General features: G+C 30.6%; 3 protein-coding genes across 7 annotated transcripts in view; 1 reads left to right on the forward strand and 2 right to left on the reverse strand.

Moving 5' to 3' along the window:
- Window positions 1-272: 272 nt before the first annotated feature.
- alphaTub67C (alpha-Tubulin at 67C) lies at window positions 273-6,717 on the reverse strand. The gene is made up of 2 exons (XM_065503425.1): window positions 6,621-6,717; window positions 273-2,036 (listed from the first exon to the last, which is right to left on the reverse strand). Exons 1-2 carry the CDS (start codon window positions 6,621-6,623, stop codon window positions 639-641), a joined length of 1,401 nt encoding a protein of 466 aa, XP_065359497.1. The 5' UTR covers window positions 6,624-6,717; the 3' UTR covers window positions 273-638.
- Window positions 6,718-12,017: 5,300 nt separating this feature from the next.
- Window positions 12,018-13,748, reverse strand: LOC135953469 (UPF0046 protein C25E10.12). The gene is made up of 3 exons (XM_065503380.1): window positions 13,596-13,748; window positions 13,118-13,517; window positions 12,018-12,779 (listed from the first exon to the last, which is right to left on the reverse strand). The coding sequence occupies exons 2-3, from the start codon at window positions 13,486-13,488 to the stop codon at window positions 12,248-12,250; spliced, it is 903 nt and encodes a 300-aa protein (XP_065359452.1). The 5' UTR covers window positions 13,489-13,517; window positions 13,596-13,748; the 3' UTR covers window positions 12,018-12,247.
- A 1,476-nt stretch (window positions 13,749-15,224) lies between these two features.
- fry (Protein furry) overlaps window positions 15,225-20,159 on the forward strand; it is a 293,867-nt gene continuing 288,932 nt past the window's right edge. For all 5 annotated transcript variants that reach the window (XM_065503200.1, XM_065503203.1, XM_065503202.1 and 2 more), the window contains exon 1: window positions 15,225-15,512. In XM_065503200.1, coding sequence (XP_065359272.1) covers window positions 15,455-15,512 — 58 coding nt within the window. In that variant the 5' untranslated portion in view covers window positions 15,225-15,454. The remainder of the gene's footprint in view (window positions 15,513-20,159) is intronic.

The following is a 20,159-nucleotide window of genomic DNA, read 5'->3' on the forward strand; positions in this document are numbered from 1 at the left end:
GAAGTATGAAAATCAACAATTTTTGATTTTTGTGATATTTTTATTACTTGTCATTTTTTCAAAGGAAATAGTACGATTTGTAGTAACGTCTATCACAAAATCGTACTTCAACTCATACTACGATTAGTACGAAAAATAGTATCGTGTATACCCAGCATTATAATTATGGTTTTTTATTAAAGTTTACACATATTGTGGAAAACTTATAACATAGATTTCCTGACTAACAACTTTAAATTTAGCTAAAGTAAAAGTTCTCCAAAATCAAACGATTCTTTTTATATTCACTATCAAAAACCAACTTTATATATTTATTAACACTTTATATTTCACTTTAATTTTGTTGTTATGTTTATTTAATTTAAAAATTTTAATTTTTTCAAAACTCAATTTATAACTTAATTAACAGAACAGTTTTAAACAAATTATTAATAACTAGAATACTTTGTTTAATCGTTTGAGTTTTCGTTTTTGGTGAAATGCCTTAATAATATCATATTTATAAACTCCCCACTCGTACGTACGTCTCTATGCATAATGCAAATGTCTGTGCTAACTAATGAACTGTAAACCTACCATAATTTAGCGAGTTAGCAGCTCGCTAGTTAGCAAAAACATTCTCATTATTAATGTGGATGTTAATATTCGTAATCACCATCTTCACCTGCCTGGGCAGCATCATCAGTGCCGACTTCCTCGAAATCTCGCTCAAGAGCTGCAAGATCTTCGCGAGCTTCCGTAAATTCACCCTCCTCCATACCCTCACCAACATACCAATGGACGAAGGCACGTTTCTTAAACATCAAGTCAAATTTATAGCATAAATTACTGAACGCCACTGCTATGGCTGTGGTATTCGATAACATGCAGACGGCTCGCGAAGTCTTGGCTAAATCTCCGTCGGGTACAAATGCTGGTTTTTCATAGTTAATACCGATTTTAAAGCCCGTTGGACACCAGTCGACGAACTGAATGTGACGTTTCGACTTGATGGCTGAGACGGCGGCATTGACATCTTTGGGCACAACATCACCACGATACAACATACAACAGGCCATGTATTTTCCTGCTCGAGGATCACATTTAACCATCATATTGCCCGATTCGAAGCAGGCATTTGTTAAGGAGGTAATGGCATGCTGTTCATGAGACGCTCGGACGGCTGACACCAGGGGAGCATAGGCCACCAAGGGGAAATGAATACGGGGAAATGGTACCAAATTCGTTTGGAATTCATTCAAGTCCACATTCATGGAACCACTGAAACGCAGAGAAGCTGTTGTGGAGCTAACGATTTGTGCAATTAAACGATTCAAGTTTCTATAGTCCGGACGATCTACATTCAAACTGTTCTTACAGATTTCATAAATAGCTTCGTTGTCCACCATAAACACACAATCAGAATGCTCCAGTGTAGAGTGGGTGGTAAGCAGAGCATTGTAGGGCTCCACAACAGCTGTCGACACTTTGGGCGACGGATAAACGGCAAAATCCAATTTACACTTCTTGCTAAAATCCATCGATAAACGTTCCATTAGCAACGATGTAAAACCCGATCCGGTGCCACCACCTAAACTGTGAAATATCAAAAATCCCTGCAGGCCATCACATTGTTCGGCGATTTTCTGGATGCGCGTGGTTACATTATCAATCACCTCCTTGCCTATGGAGTAGTGGCCACGGGCATAATTGTTGGCAGCATCTTCTTTGCCCGATATCAACTGTTCGGGATGGTAAAGACTACGCATGGGACCATTGCGTACATCATCAATGACTGTCGGTTCCAAATCTACGAAAATTGATCGTGGCACTTGTTTGCCCGAACCGGTTTCGGCAAAAAATGTATTAGCATCATTTGTGGCGTTCGATTGCCCTTCACTGCCGACTGTACCGGCACTACTGCCGCTGGCCAACATTTCCTCTTTTGTTTTGATAGAGCCATCGGGTTTGATGCCATGTTCGAGCAAATACAGTTCCCAGCAAGCGTTACCGATTTGAATGCCACCTTGACCAATTTGAATAGAGATAACTTCACGCTAAAAATACCAATTAAATGAGTTAAAATTAGATAAGTGGATTAAAGGTAATAAAAACGGACATATGGAGAAATTCACAAGAACATTTCAATTATAAATTAGAAGTGGTGGCGATGTTAAAATATATTGTGTCTCTAAAAAAAGACCATTGCAGATCCAAATTTATAAGTTGCATTTTCATTCGTTGAGTGAGCCTTTCATTAGATATGTATATATTGTCTATATTTAGATTTTAGTCTCCGAAATATAGGCAAACATAATTGTAAATTAAAAGCCACGCCCATTCCAAATTATGCCAATTTATGGGTCGATTATGAATGGTTTCTAATTTGGCAACAGATCATGATAGCTGCCAGTTGCCATTTGTAATACCATTCAAATATTTGACTAAAACCGAATTTCCCTACTATCTTGACCATTTATGCACTGATTTGGATAGACAATTAAAATGTTAGTGTTTTTAGTTCTATGCGATAGCTGGCCTATCTCGATTTTTTACTCAAAAGCAAGAGTAAAAAATCGAGGTAGGCGTGGTTTTTTGCTATTTATGGGCAGATTTTGGTGATTTTCATTACCAAAACTCGCATGACTTGCACCCTTTCCTGTACATGATTTAATAATTTTGCTTTCGACTAAACAAACCATTTTCAACCTTTAATTATTGGTTTGGAAATAATCTCATTTTTGAAATTAATCGATTTACAGAACAGGGGCGAATATCCGATATATTGATCTGTGGTTATAAGCATGACAAGCTTTTTGCTTCAAAATTAAGCTTTCGTATATTTTACAAGTTTTTAGAAAAAAATTAATTTTTAGCTGAACCTTGCATAAATATGCATATTTTGCTCTTCGTAGTTTCCGCTCTATTTTTCTAGCTATAGAGAAACATAGAGCGGAAACTAGAACAAAAACTCAAACAAAAAATTACTGAAAATAATCACACATACGAGTTTTGTTTTCACATAGATTTTTCTACTAATACATTCTCAGCACTTAGGTTTCGGACAACTAAGTTAGGTCTCTGACAGGAGAGTTTCCGCTCTATGTCTATTCTCTATGGTTCTAGCCACATACGAGTGTTGTTTTTGTGTTCCAATTTTTTGTTAACACTATTTTCCTAAATTTTAATGTCATTCAATAGTAAAAACATATTGAAACTAAGGTAGCCAAAAACTTAGATATAAATATTGGTAATTGTGGGCGTGGCATACTATTAAAAACAAATATTTTATATTATTTTATAAAAAAATGTGATTTTTGTAAATTTGATTAGAAGTAAATTATCATTACTCGCAAACTATTGTAGATAATTGGCTGCATTTTTTTTTGTTATGTTGGTAGGATAATAGTCTTTAAGAAATGGTATGATGTGTCACTGTGCCGTTTATACATGCTGTGTTATTAAATGTTTTCTCAGGTGCTATGTTTTAGTCAAATTTTAATTTTAGTGGAATAGAACTTTTGGGGGTCAAAAGTTAAGCAAATTTTACTACAAGCAGAAAGGCGAAAGTGTCCTCTTTAACCCCATATATACTTTTGTACCCGTCTGGACCTATCTGTAGAACACTTTTTACATTTGAATGAAATTACTCCCAACATTTTTTCTATATTTATTTTACCTTTTGATACGACTGGCTTTCTGGCTGCCTTGATGTCGCAATTTTGAAGATATTTCGAAAAAATTTGGAAGCCTATTGAAACTGGCTGAAATCGGTCCATTATTTCACCTAGCTCCAATACAAATGTCCTCACGAAATTGGACTTTATCGGTCGTAAATGGTTAATTTATATTGGTATCTACACAAAATTTCGCTCAAATAAGTTTTATATATACGGAATTCATAACACCTAATTTTATGACGATCGGTCCATAATTAGTCATAGCTCCCATACAAGGCCCGCTTCCGAAAATGACTTTAATGAGCATAAATATCTTAGAAATTATGGTATAAACATACAATCCAACAGAAATAACTGTCAAATCACACGACCTAATTTCATGGCGATAGGTCCATAATTAGTCATAGCTCCCTTACAAGGCCCTCTTCCGAAAATCATTCACGAAAATAAATTATAGTGTAAGTTATTATATGATCGGGCTTGACCGAGCTGACTCAAAAAACAAAAAAATAAGCATATTCATTAGGGCGTGTCAATTTTTTTCACGAAAAATCGTATAGCATAAACGCATTCTACGGAAAATTCTAAGAAATTTTCCCCAATAAACCATAGGTCTAAAATCAAATCATATCTTGCGCATTTCGTCTTTTATCCAATGATAATTTAATACATATTTTTTAATAGTTTTGTTTATTGGATAAAAGACGAATTGCACAAGATAGGATTTGTTTTTAGACCTATAGTTTCTTGAGGAAACTTTAGAATTTTCCGTAGATTGCGTTTCTGCTATACGATTTTTTTAAATTCCTCAACAACTTCTTATGACGTTAAAACTGGGTTCAAGAAAATATCTCTACATCAAAAAAAAATCTAAAATATCTTTATCGGTTCAAAAGTTACTGAGAATAAGGCCATAGGCTAACATAGAGACGAGGCGTAATTGTCAAACACATAATCCTGTTGTGAAAAACCTAACTCCTGCAACAACAAAACACATGCTAGTCAATTTTATTGTTGTATGAAACATATGATTTGGTGTATTTTTGTTTGACAAATTGGAGTGTCTCGTTTCTATGTACATATACAGCTCAATTATGAAAAAAAATTGCCCGGGAGTTTTTTCCCTTTTCGTTTTTTTAAGATAGAATTTGAATAGGAAAAATGAGAAAAGGGAAAAAAGTCCCGGGGAGTTTTATTTCATAATTGGGCTGATAATTCTCTATGAATAAGGCCTTTTGCATAGAGAATTAAACATAAAGACGAGATACTCCAATTTGTCAAACAAAATTACAACAAATCATATGTTTGATACAACAATAAAATACATTGACTAGTATGTATTTTGTTGTTACAAGAGTTAGGTTTTTGACAACAGACTTAAGGTAGGGTCACACATGGCAAATATTTGACGAAAAAGACGTAACCGCTAAATAAAATATATTTTAATTCTTATATTTACTGTCAAAAACTCTTTTTACTGAGTATAATTCAAAACAAATATTTAGTTTTATTTTATTTAATGCTGTTTGATCTTACAAAACACTTGAAAGAGTAAACACGTCAAACAAATTTGTGCTATAAAAGTGGTTACGCTTTTTTTAGTAAATATTTGCCATGTGTGACCGTACCTTTAGGTTTTTGACAATTACGTCTCGTCTCTATGTTACCCTATGATTTTATAATTTATTTGATTCATTGAAAAAAATTTCAACTACATATTATTTTAGTCGAAAAATTATGAAATTTTTTATTTAAATATTTGTTATGATACGAAAAAAAAACCAAAGTTTTATTTTAAAATAAAGTCGAATTTAACTAAAATTTATTTTGTAATTAAGATGTTATTATTTGAGAAAATTATTTCTTCACGAAGAACATTTTATTTTTATTATTATTTTCAATATCGTTTTTGCGCCAATAATAAATACTCCCTTATTTTTTAACAACTTTTCGGGAAAATAAAGAAAATCTGTTTATTTTTATACCTAAGGTAATTTTAGAACAAATGGTAATATTTTAAAATATGTTGACAAATGAATTTACATTAAATAAGGCTTTCAGATGGTAAAAAAAAACTATTGACGATATACCTACTGTATGATTTCAATTGACGCTCACTGTAGGTATACAGTAAAAGGTACAACAAAAGTCTTCGGTTTTATCTAAAACTAGCTTATATGCAAACACTGAGGCATTAGAGCGGAAACTCAGCTGTCAAAGACCTAACTAACTTAGTTGTCAAAAACCTAAGTGGTGAAAATGTATTACTAAAAAAAACAACACTCGTATGTGTAACATTTTTAAAATGTTTTAATAGTATTAAAAAAGAATGTTTTTTTCAACCATTAGCAGTGTTTTTTTTTTTCAAAGATTTTGATTAAAATTTTTCAAACATTTGACTGTTTGTTGGATACAGATACCTATCATTATTTAGCTTCTTCAGCAATTTTTGAATGAATATTTTTTGAAAATTGGTTGCAACTAGTCTGAATATAAAAATACAAATATTTACTAAAAATCGATATCTTTGGTTGTTACAATCACATTTTTCAAATTATTGTTTAACAAATATTAAACAAAATTGGTTTGCTAATTCATAAAACCATTCAGAAACTAATTCTGTAACTGATATTTTATTTCCCACAGATACATACTTTCCAACACACTATATTTTTTATAATTTTTCGGATTTTTGGCTTCAAAATTTAATTTTAATTTTTTTTTTAATGCACATTGTTTCTGCAACAGTAGAACGCCATTTTCTTGGCGAATAAATTAGAAATGTATACTCCGTCTCACTAAAGCAACAAACAAACACGATCACAACAGATGCTTAAGATCAAAAAATTTAAAAAGAAACTAGTTTTTTTTTGCAACCCTTAACAATTTTCTGGTGCCTTCTTTCTTAAATATAACCTCAAATGTCCTTGGATTTATCCACTGTATAGAAATGCCACTTACCATGTTGTCTTTGGATGTTTAATGTAATATACAAATCCTTCCTTTATTTAAAAAAAAACCGAAAAATTGTTTCAAATTTAAACAATCACCAAATTAAATTAATCGTTGTTTTTTTCTAGTTAAATAATTTGCACTTTTTCCGATTGTTGAGGAATTATTTATTTAAATAAATAAAATAAAAGAAACTGAAGGAATACTAAGCGCCGAAGTTTAAAATATGCCGAACAGCTATGTAGATGTTGTCGAAGATGATGATGATGACAATGAATGTTGATGATCTCTGGTAGCGCAAGTATTCGCCACTCAAATTCAACGAAGTTGAACAATTTGCAATGTTAATGTGTGTGGTTGTTGCTGTATTTGTTGTTCCTTTTAGTATGATCAGTACTAAAAAAAGTCCTGTTATGTTTCACAGTAGTGGTGATCGATAATTATGGTGGTGTGTTTTTATTCTATTACAAAAAATTTTAGTTTTAGATTTTAAACAATGTTGCCAGCTTGAAAATTATAGTTTTCTTTTTAATATTTATTGTTATTTCTAGAGTTTATTACAATTTATTTATTTTTTTTCTGCGAATTTAATTGGGAATATAAATATTGTTTTTTTTACTTAATTTTATAGATCTAATTAATACATGTTGCGGCAATTTAGTTTTTTTAAATTTATTTAATTGAAAATACTTTAAGGCATGATTGATTGAGTAAAGACATGACAAACGATCATTAATGACAATTGAAGCCAACTCACTTATTCTTCTTTGAGCATTGCATTTATTTAGTGTTTTTTGATAAGCGAAATAAAAATGTATTAATTAATATTAAATTATTTAAATAAAATAAACTCACTAAAAATAAATGTTAAAAAATAACAAAAATTTATAAATTGTCAAAAATTATTTCATTAACAAAAAAAAAATATCAGAAATAAGTAACTTATAGTATTATAATAGACCATTAATTTTCTCAAATTATCTTCTCCTTTCATACAACTCTGTGATTTTTTTTTACTAAAAGTCTTGTATGTCTCATATTGCCATTTAGAGATTTTCCAATATACATAAATATTGGGTAATTTTAAAAAAGATTGAATTCTAGGTCCTTTTATAGAAATTTGTTTTTTTTAACTGTGTCGTATGTTTAACAGATAAGTTTTCACACGATTTTTAACCTTAAATAAATATATATTTTTAACCTTAAATTAGATTCTAAATTGTGAATATTTTAAAGAGATGTTTCTTTCCACTCAAATTTTATAAGATTTTTATAGACTTTCCAATATAAACCGCTAGATCTAGAGGGTTTAAATTTTTGATTTTTAAACTGATTTTCTAACCTGAATCGTATATATTTTAAATAGATTTTACAATCTTAATCGTGGGTCTTTTGATTGATCTTTTTATACGCTTCACCTTCGTGAGAAGAGTATATATAAGTTTGTCATTACATTTGTAATTTCCACAATATAATATTCCGACCCTATAAAGTATATATATTCTGGATTCTTATAGATAGCGGAGTCGATTAAGCCATGTCCGCCTATCTGTCTGTTGAAATCAACTTTCCGAAGCCCCTAAATAACTTACATACACGATTCATACATCAATATCTCCGGAATTCTTCCGGCTCGGTTGCTATATAATATCGAGAAAATCTGTCCACAAATGGCTAAGATAGAAGGAAAAAACCAGGACAACCTTGATTTTTGACCTATATATGGATTACTAAGTCATTAATATAGACAATATGGATATATAATGATAGATATTTCAAAGACCTATGCAACGACGTATATGTGACCATCGTAAGTTGAACCTACAATGGGTAAAAATCGGAAAAATAATTTTTTAACCCGATTTTTTTTTTCACCAAAAGTTTTTTTTCGCTAAATATTAAACAAATTTAAAAAAACCAAAAAAAATTACAAATAAAAAAAAATATTAAAAAAAAGTATCAATTTTTTTTTAAAAAAAAATAATTCGAAATTTTTTTTTTTTAAAAAAAATTAAAAAATCATCTTTGGAAAAAAATAAATTTTGTTAACCTAAAAATATTTAAAATTTTTATTTTGAAGTATAATTTGGTGAAGGGTATATAAGATTCGGTACAACCGAATATAGCTCTCTTACTTGTTTAACCTGAATAGTAGATATTTTATAAAATCTTGCTTAAGACTCACATCTATCCATAGTGATTGTCTAATTGAATAGATAATTATTTTAAAAAGATTTTTAAACCTGAATCACATTGCTTATTTGTGACAAGAGGTTCATAACTTAAAATAATTTTTTATATACATATGTAGGTACTACGAAACCTTCCTCAAACTGAGCTCTATCACATAATTCAATATATTAAACAAATTTTCAGTCTGGAAGGGTGTGATCGATTGTAGACATCCTAATGAAATTTCATATGGTCAGTGCTGAGGTGTTTTAAATTGATTTCTATTTACATGGGTTCGTAGTTGGAAGGACTGCTAGTGACATTATCACCATTAAAAATTTAATGAGAAGCTTTTTGAGCCTCCAGTCGGTCAATAATTTTAAAAAAATGTTTCAGCATAATTATCCTTTGAACTAAAAGAGATAAACCACACATGTAGGCGTATTTTTGTAGATATTTTCAAGTGCTATATATTGACATTCGGAGAGGAACAGAATTTTTGGTGATTTTTTAAGAAATTAGTAGTCTACAAACCCATGTAAATGCAAATCAGCTCAAAAACATCTCAGTAATGACCATGTGAAGTTTCATTAAGATATCTACAATCGTTCACATGATTGACTATCGTTGGCCGAGTGAGGCTCAGGTCGTTCTGGAGCGTAGATACAATTGTCTTCGGAGTGATGTGCCTGAACGCATCCCACCAGCTAGTCCGAGCTCTAAATCTGCTCTGATTACCCTAATACTACATCTGTCTAGATCTAGTAGCAGTCTGTTATAGTGTGAGCCATAAGCTGGTTAAGACTTTACAATCTGATCTGCTCATTTATAATTGGTTAGTCGAGATCGGTATTTGATCCAAAATAACCCTGTGGTAGAAGTCACCAATTCCTCCTTGCATTGCAAGTAGGGTTTTTCATTTCCGGGAATCGGTAAAATTTTTCTATACATTCCCGGGTACCCGGCTATTCCCGAAATATATAATAATACTGTAAACTATGGATATTATAGCAAAATTTCATATACAAACTTAGTGTTATAATCATTATTTATAGAACTTCGTAGTAATTAATTCAATTTGAGTTTAATTCACTAAAATCTTAATCCGTAATTAAAAAATGTCAGCCTTTCATTTCATAAATCCATTCCCAATATCTAATTCTTTAGCTTCCTTCAAAGGCTTTATTTAAATTGAATTAATTAAGTTAATTAATAACAGAATTTATTCAAACTTTGAATGATTAAATTTTTGTTGATTCAAATCTACTACAAATTGAGTTAAAATTTTTTTTCTTCATTCAGTTTTATTTAACTTTTAATCATTTTCAAAATGAATTAAAAAAAAATTCACAATCCTTTTAGTAAAAGAAATGAATTCAATACATTTAACTGAATAGTTAAGAGATAAAATTTATGTTGATATCGAAAATTTCCATATTATTGGATTCAAAGGTGAATTTTTATAATACAACATCTGCAAAACGCACTCATTATAAAGCTGACATTGTTACCAAGGACTATTGCTGTGTTTCCTTTCAAGGACAAAATCAATTCTATACTTCAAATTACCAAATGGTGTGCCGCCATCAAAAGTAGGGGACTTTGTTCTACTAGAGGTTTGTGGTATAATTCACACTGGTCCATCTTGACATTGAAGATTATTCACCTTTATTTCTAGATCGTGCAGCTTTCCATTTGCTTTTTTAAATGTTCATTCGAAAAACCCCAAATAAATAATAATAATAAGTGGTCTATTGTTGCCGAGATATAAACGAAAAATTGTAAAAAATAAACTTTTCACTTTTTTTTAAAAAAAAAAAAAATAGAGTTCTAACATGTTTTCTTTGTAGTTTCGTCAGTTTTTAATACCCGGGAATCCCGACTAAAAATCCCCGGAATCGGGTAGTGAAAAATTGGGAATTCCCGGGATAAAAACCCTAATTGCAAGCTTATTCGGTACTTAACAAAGACTTATGTAGTGCTCTATCAACCAAACTTTATCAATTCAAACTTGACGGGTGTTCAAGAGGATAAAGGAAAATTTATTTTAATCTTACTCTTTTAGGGCCATTATTACAACTTGCCGTTATAGTTCAAGTTACCTTTAATGGTACCTTTTTCTATTGCTTAAAGTTACCTTTAACTACAACGGCAAGTTGTAATAATGGCCCTTAATATATTAAATTACATACATTAAAGTTGGCTAATATGCTTTTCAGTAAAGAAATAATCAAGAATAGGGGAATCAATGGTATTATGATACCAAAAAAGGAGAACTAAACCAAACTAAGGAGTACTTTTTCGTTCTTCAAAATGGTACACATGATTCTGAATGAGTTGGAGACTTTATGGTCCTTTTTTTATTCTAATAATACGTTTTAAATGAGATAGAATCGACATTACAATGAATCAATAAACATGAAACTAGAGACAATTTATCCTGAATTAGTATTAATTCACTAAGGGAGACTTAATAGTACTATTTTTTCTTCCAATTGGGGTAGGGAAGAGCACCGAGTCAGCTAGTACTCCATACTTTTATCAAATATTTGAAAAGAACTAAGTTTTATTAAGTAAAATTAAGTAAACAAACATTAATTTGGTTTAATTATCAGGAAATATTTTTAAATGAGTTTGTGTCATTCTTTATTAACAGGTTTCCTTGCAAATCCTGCGAAAAGTGGCCTGCTATATCATCTGAAGCAATTATAGTAATACAATTTAAAAAATATAAAGAAATCTTAAGATATTTTTACCGATCTATTTTTAGGGATATTGGATGAAAAAGTTTGTTTCTAATTTCTAAATTTTTCTACTGAAAATAGATTAAAAGTAAAAACCGAAGAATAATTTTCGGTTTCGGTTTTAGCCCTTGAAAAACCGCGGTTTAAGTTAAAACCCAAATGGAAACTCTATATTAAACAGAGAAATATACATAGAGCGGAAACTCTCCTGTCAAAGACCTAACTCAGTTGTCAAAAATCTATGCTCTGTGTATTTATCTCCAGTTTTAAGTATATATATTCATGATCATTTAGTCGTAAATGAACGCTGAGGTATATGTGTTCGTTCACCTATATATCTGAAACCGTCTTCAACTTTCTTAAAAAGTTAAAAAGGAAAATTGTTTGGTGTTTTACAATAATCTTTTGTTTGAGCAAAACTTTAAAAAAACAGAAGTAAAATAATATTTACATAAAAAACCATTAAAATTAATAAAAAAAAATTATAAAATCGATTGTGAAAATAATAAAAACGTTTATTTTCTGCAATAAATACATATAAAAACAAAAATATGTGGTGTAAAATAACGAAATTATAAAAATTTGTACAAAAATATACTTAATAATTAAAATCGCTACAAAAAAATAAAATCGTGTATATAAAAACTATATACAAATTAAAATAATAAAAAAAAATATGACTAATATAATCCACCTGTATTTGTTCATTGCTTAAAAATCCTACTCATCTTTGCGAACTCCGGGAGGTAGCGTTACATCGAAAACTATGGGAGGATTATTAGGTAAATAGTTAATATCGCACGTTGAAGCATTCACATAAATAACACGGCCATCAGAGGTTATACCATAACCCTCGTGGACATGACCAAATACATGGTATTTGGGCTTAACACGTTTCTGTATGGTAGTCAATAGTTCCACACAGCCGGCCCGGACACCCGAGCAACACAGATCACCATGACCAACGGGTGGTGTGTGTGTAACTAAAATATCAATATCTGATGGTATTTTATTCCATTTATCTAAACAAGGCAAGCCACGCGGTACATTAAAAGCCCATTTGCAAAATTCCGGTTGCCAAGGGCTGCCAAAAATACGTATACCCCAAATTTCTATGAGCTCATCTTCGATATAGGTACAATTGGTTAAAACATCTCGTATGTTGGGAGTCTGAACGGCTTCGACAATATTTTCTTTGGCATTACCCAGTGTGGGCAGGTCATCTAGTATGGACATACCAGTATGTTTGCTTCTGTAAAGAAATGGATTTTTTTGTAAATTAAACTCATTAGTAATTTGAATAGAAATTATTTCTCTGTAGTTGGAGAAAATTTCTCAAATATTCTATGAAAATGTCTCCGAATTATAAGAAAATTTCTAATAAGAAAGGTAGTTCAGCATCAGAGGAAAATTTCTAAAAAAATAACTTCTCACAGCATCGGAGAAAGATTTCCTTTAAAAATATTCTTAGCATCTGGCAAGATTTACAATAAAAAATTAAGAAAAATGAGGAAGAATTTTTATAGGAAAATGTCTTCCTACTTCTGAGCAAGTGTAAAGGAAAGGATTTTCTATTATCGTTATTCTTACCTTTCATTATTCGATCGATTTTGAAATGGATGAGTAAAGGTCGAATCAAAACTCAACTCATGATTTCCGGCAATTACAATTTTGTGTTTATGTGGCAAAGAACTAATCCAGTTATTGAACTCTATAACTTCCTCCAAATGGCCGCATTTGGTAAAATCACCGGCATGTATAAAAATATCACCCTCTGGTATATCGAACTTAATGTAGGGTGTCAATGAGTGCGTATCACTCATGCATACAACGCGCGCTTTATTAAACGCCACTCCTGTTTGTGGAGGCTTCATAGTAACCTTTATGACGCGCTGAGTCTTGGAGATTTCCTTCCATGCTGCTGTTGGATCACTACTTAAGGGATGAATAGGTATATCCATGCTGTCTAGGTTAAATATCAATAATATAGCTAAAATAACCACAAAAAATGCTGTTAGATTTCCGGGTTTTACAGAATTATGTAAAAAACAAATGAACATTGACGAACCTTTTGCTACTGAAGCCTCCTTTAGATAGGAAATGCCCTTTGGTAGAGTTTATTTTTTGGGTGAACTGCAAAAATTGTTATTGTTTACGTTTTTTTTTAATTTTTTTTTTTATTAATCAGCCATAATTTGTTTTGATAAGACTTTTTATTATTAATTTGCAGTTTCTTTGAAATGTTTTACAAATTTATCAATTAAAAGCAATTTGCAAAAAATATGACGTCGTCTTTTAGTTATCGAAAATTGTTAGTGGACAGGGCTGCCATTACATTTTTATACACAACACCAAAAAGATGGGGGTATATTGGTATGTCATTCCGTTTGTAACACATCGAAATATTTGTCGTAGACAACAAAAGTCATTATGAAATTCAAAGACAATATATCTATGCCTAAAAGGAAGGACTTAGATGGATGCAATTTCCCTCATTTATTATTTGTTGATAATGTGTAAAAACGGAACTAGTATCCACACAAATTTCAACAAAAATAAATTCCATGTAAAAAATATCACTCAAAGATTTTTTGTTTGGATCGGTCAAAAAAAGAGCAAAAACTATTTATTCGCGAATTCATTTCATTTCATTCTTGATTTAAATAATAGAGCCCATAGGGCCATATACGATTAATACAATATTTTTACAATTGAATAATGAATAAAGTTAGTAATAATAAAACTAATTAAAACTTAAAAAAAATAAGCATTTATTGGAAAACAAAAGGAAATAAATTCAGCAACTAATACTATAAAAAGAAGAATAAAAAGCAACTATTATTATAAGAAGATGATCAGAACTATTAAATACTTTCTTTTATAATATATCTAAGGCCGCTACTAAATTATACATCCAATTTATTTATAAATTGCGATATTATTTTTGTTCTCAATTATTGGCAACCATACACTCGTTTAATGATAACAAATTATTCATCGATAACTATTGAACCAATTCTCAAAACAACGAATAATGAGAGAAATTCATTTCAAGAAAGAGAGAGAGTAAGAAAACGTGTTCCATTGCTGGTTATATAGGGCAAAATGGGAATAAGATGCGGTAAAATACAACGTCTAACTACAATTTTAATTATTTACTTTTTTATTTGGTTTTAGCAATATGAATAGATTTTACACGTTTAATATGAAACCGACACAAACTTATTTGATGAAATATAATTTTTCTTCCAAAATTTCAAACAAACATATTTTATTTTTTCTGCCATGAAAAAAACTAGAAATAATTTGTTGTTTTCGTAGACATTGCATGTTGAGTTTTTCATATTTTCTTTTGTTGGACTTTACAAAAATTATTTTTAAGTTGAGTGCAGCCTACAGCTGTCGATTTCAATGAATTTTGACAAAAAAAAACTTGAAAGCTAAACTTAAACGTGTGACTGCAGGATAAACATTTGTCCACAAACAACAACCCAAAAAAAACTTTGCCCAACACTGAGCAGCTGTTTAATTTACAGTTTGGCTCTCTATTTACATTTTGTTTGTTTGCTTTTCATTCCTCATTCTTTGTTGATGTTTATTGTCAAAACAAAAACAAAGAGCAACAAACTACAGCTGTTAACCAATCCCATATGGTTTTGACAGCAACAATTTGGTTAAAAAGGAAACGTCAAAATTTTTGCAATAAGAAAAAACGAAAAAAATAATAAGTAAAGATGGCTACATTTTAGTGCAGTTTTTTTGTTTGAGTGAAATAAATTGACAAAATAAAATAAAAGTGAAGATTTTATACTATACAATTAATGGTTTTTATAAACAATAGCCAATAAATCCATTTCTGTTTATCATTTTCTTGATAAAACAACCAAAGTGTTTGTGAAATTTCAAGGAAAATATTAAGAAAAAATCATGGACAATTTTGACATGTCTGCCGCTGGCGACGATGGTCAGACAGATGAAAAATTGGGTAAGTTTTCCAATAGGAAACTAATCTTGCAATGCGTTTTAAAGATTTGTTTAATTGCCATTAACAATTTATTGTCGTTTTTAAAGGGGGCGTTGTTCTTCGTCAATATTTGTTTCTTAATTGTCTTGCTGATCTAAACTACTTACACACTAGTACCAATCATTCCAAATCATTGACCTCATTCTTCTTTGTTATTATTCGTTCAAAATGTGTATGCGGCATTATTTAGTTTGCATTTTAATTTAATAAGAATGGAAAATCTGGTTTTCTTCAGAATTAATGGTAACAAACCAATAACATTGCCATTATTACTACATATATTTTGATTATTTATTTGCCCGTCTGTGTCATTTACTGAAGAAAGGACCTTTCATTTTCTGTTTAATTGCACTTTTGTGTTCAATATATTGTATCAGGTTTGGATTAGCCTGCAAATAATACGACTAGTCCATACACGCAAATGCCCATAAGGTACTAGGACTAGTCCAAAGGTAACCCAAATGTATAGAACAAACATGGTATATTTAACATCACGATGTCCTAGCGCTGGACCATAAAACACAACGGTGTAGTCTTAAAACTATTCCATGGTTCACACCAGTGGATTAGTTTTGAAATCGTGTTAACACGAAAAATGCAAGTTTGCGTAAACTAATACAATTCGGAGAAGTGTTCCAACTTGTATATTTGATACCAAATGTAACAAAATTTTATGCGCAACAAAAATATTAAAATAATTGCATGTCTGCTTAATGCTAGTACAATTAATACTATTAATACATCATATAAAAAGGTCTTTAGTAATATACCAATGTATAGTCAGCTATACTTTTGATTCTAACTGTTAAGTAGTACTCGCAGTTAACATTATTTAGCTAAGAAACATTATTATTTCCACGACAATATAATATTTATCGTATTAGAAACGTAAAAAATTTACACTGCAAAGAAGTAATGAGTTAAAATCTCCTTTGAAATATTTTGCCATTCTCTTATAGCCTCCCATAAATCTTCCTTCCTGGTGTAATTTTGGGTCCTTATTTTACGATCTACAATTTCCCATAGATTTTCTATGGGATTGAGATCTGGCGATTGGGCAGGCCACTTCAAAACACGTACCTCGTTTGATTGTAACCACTCTGTTACAACCCTAGAGGTGTGTTTCGGGTCGTTGTCGTGTTGGAATCTCCAAACTAGGGGTATATTTTCCACAGCGTATGGATACATAACATCGTTTAAGGTATCCTATACCTGTCATGGTATCTTTTATAATATGAATTGGGCCCATACCTTGCCCTGAAAAACATCCCCATACCGTAATATTGCCACCGCTAAAGTTTACAGTCTTATTTGTGTATTTTGGATCTAATCTTTTTCCCTTTGGTCGTCTTACAAATGTTCTCCCATCACTGCCTCTTAAATTGTATTTGCATTCGTCGGAAAAGTGGACAGTATTCCATTTCTGTATCGACTAGTTTAAATGATCCCAAATTGTAGACGAGCAGAACGGTTCTTTTTAGAAATGAGTAGTTTTTTCACAGGATGATAGCAACCAAGACCAGCCTCATTTGCCCTGCGACTAACTGTTCGGGTACTTATTTCTAATTTTAGGCTATTAACAACCTCTCGAGGAGTTAATTTTGGGAATTTCTTGAACTCTCTCGCTATTAAATTATCTTGTCTAGGAGTAATCTTACGAGGTCTTCCATCTAAATGTTGAGTTTTTACAGAACCGGTCTCACGAAATTTCTTTATAATTTTTGAAACTGCTGATTTATTTATTGAATATTTGTCACAGATACTTTTTTGTTTTAAACCAGTCTTCACAAATCTTAACTTTAGCCATTTTCGTTAACTTTGAAAAAAAGCAATTATGTGAAAAATTACCAGAATTTAAAAATAAAATAACTGTAAACAGAATGCTTTTTACATCGTTCTTTTAAATATTATTTTCGTTTTACACTTCTTTCTTGCAGAATTTTAAAAGTTTCCATTGTTTTGTCAGTAGCGAAATAGTGAATATTTTTAATTTTGTTCCATTTTTTCAGAATATACAGTAGCCCAAGAAAGTCTACATACAGGAAAAATTATTATATTACTTTAATTTAAAGCAGTTTTTTTAGTTTTTTTTATGATATATATAATAATAAATGTCTTATGTCGATTTTAGCAAAAAAAAAAATTCAAATAACGCCCAAAAGTTCAACGTTATTAGAGTTATTGATTCTGAGTAAAATAACGAAAAATTTATTCTCGGTCACGCCTACTTTTGGGTGGGTGGGACTATTAAGTTTCATAATATTTTGAAAATTAAAGCCAAAAAAACCAAACAAAATTTTCGTTATTTGACTCAGAATCAAAAAATTTAATAACGGTGAAATTTTGGAAGTGATAGGAAATGTTGCTAAACCCGACTTAAGTGATGTTGTTTTAATTTTTTTTAGTGGGAATTTATTTTTTTAACAAATATATTTCACTACTTTTAACTTACAAATACAGCTTTCAACGAAAGAAATATAATTTGAATTCCTGTATGTAGACTTTATTGGGATACTGTAATTAATTATGTTGTTTGTTTTTCAGTTAATTTATATAAATAAAACTATACAAGTAAAATACTAAAAAAAAAAATTTATTTTAAAAAAATATTTTAAATTTTGGGCTACATATGGAATATTTGGAAAAGTTTCCATTGGTTTGTCAACCACTGTAGATCCTACACCTACTGCTAAACTTCGTACAGTGGTAAGGAATACATCCGTACTAAGCTTAAAGACAATCACAAGTATTGTTCTTCAAATAATCAAAAATAACTAATCCAATCCGGTCCATTTTCAGACAACTACGTACCATGTTAAGGAAATAAATCCTTCAAAGTTTTAAAAATTTCTCTAATACAGTTCACAACATATTTGAAAATATGTATGTTTTTATTAAGTATGTGAGGTTCCATGCCAACTAACAATAAATCGTCCATTTTCCGCCATTATAAAAATAATTTTAGTTATCCAAAATATGTACGTTGTATGGGAGGTGCCATATCTAAATTATAGTTCTCAAATTATTTAGAAATAACTTTATTATTATTTCTATGACAGGTCACTCAACTCCTGTTGCGATCCCAACCATTTTTGGTTAAATCCCATGTATTGATGAGAATGTAAAGTTTGAAGACTTTCACAATTATAGTTCTCCAGATATTCGATATTACTATTTACTTTGTATCGAATGTACACTTTGTATGGAATGTGACTCGCCTCCTGTTGCGATCCCTGCCATTTTTGGTTAAACTTTATGCAGTAATAAGAAATTTAATGTAAATTTTGAAGACTGTCACAATTATAGTTCTGCAGATATTCGAAAATAACTATTTAATTTGTATGGGTGGTGCAACGATCACTTATCCAATTCCGCCCATTTTTAGCCAAACTCCGTATAGAGATACAAAATGAATTCGTACAAAATACTTTTACGATTATAGTTCTTCAGATATTCGAAATTAACAGTTTACATTGTATGGAAGGTACCACGCTCACTAATGCTATACCGCCCATTTTCAGACAAATTATGTAAAATGAAGAGGTTGCTTATTAAGGCAAAATTTGAAGACTTCGACAATTATACAATCGAGTTCAAGATATATAGAAATAACTATTTTCTTTGTATGGGAGGTGACACACCTCCTGTTCTGATACCTACCATTTTTAGTTAAACTTCATAGAGTGAGAATAAATTGTTTCGCATAAAATTTGAAGACTGTCACTGTTCTGCAGCCAAGATGCACAAAATTGCATATTTTGATGAGAAATTTCATATTTTGAACCCAGTGGTTTAGCCTCCTATAAGGTATTGCATATCATTACCAAGTTTTTTCTGAGTAGGTGTGAACGGTCTAGAACCCAATGTCTTTTTATACCCTTCACCATGAGTGGCAAGGGTATATAAAAGTTTGTCATTCCGTTTGTAATTTCTACATTTTTCATTTGCGACCCCACAAAGTATATATATTCTGAATCGTTATTGATAGCGGAGTCGATATAGCCATGTCCGTCTGTGTGTTGAAATCAACTTTCTGAAGCCCCCAAATAACTTACATACACGAATGATACATCAATTTCTCCGAAATTTTTCCGGCTCGGTTGCTATTTAAAATGGAGAAAATCGGTCCACAAATGGCTGAGATTAAGGAAAAACTAGGACAACCTCGATTTTTTACCTATTTTTGACCCATATCTGGATTACTAAATCATTAATATAGACAATATGGATATCTAATGATAGATATTTCAAAGGCCTGTGCAACGACGTATATAAGACCATAGTAAGTTGGACCTACAATGGGTCAAAATCGGAAAAAGTATTTTGTAACCCGATTTTTTTTTCACCAAAATTTTTGTTCATTTTTTTTACAATGGGTCAAAATCGGAAAAAATATTTTTTAACCCGAATTTTTTTTTTACCAAAATTTTTTTTCACTAAATATGAAAAAAAAAAATTTTTAAAACTAAAAAAAAAATTAAATTGTGTTTACCTAAAAATATTTAAAATTTTTATTTTAAAGTATATTTTGGTGAAGGGTATATAAAATTCGGCACAGCCGAATATAGCTCTCTTACTTGTTTGTGTATATTTTGTGATTCAATGAAA

This window comes from Calliphora vicina, chromosome 3, assembly GCF_958450345.1.
Source record: "Calliphora vicina chromosome 3, idCalVici1.1, whole genome shotgun sequence".
NCBI lineage: Eukaryota > Metazoa > Arthropoda > Insecta > Diptera > Calliphoridae > Calliphora > Calliphora vicina.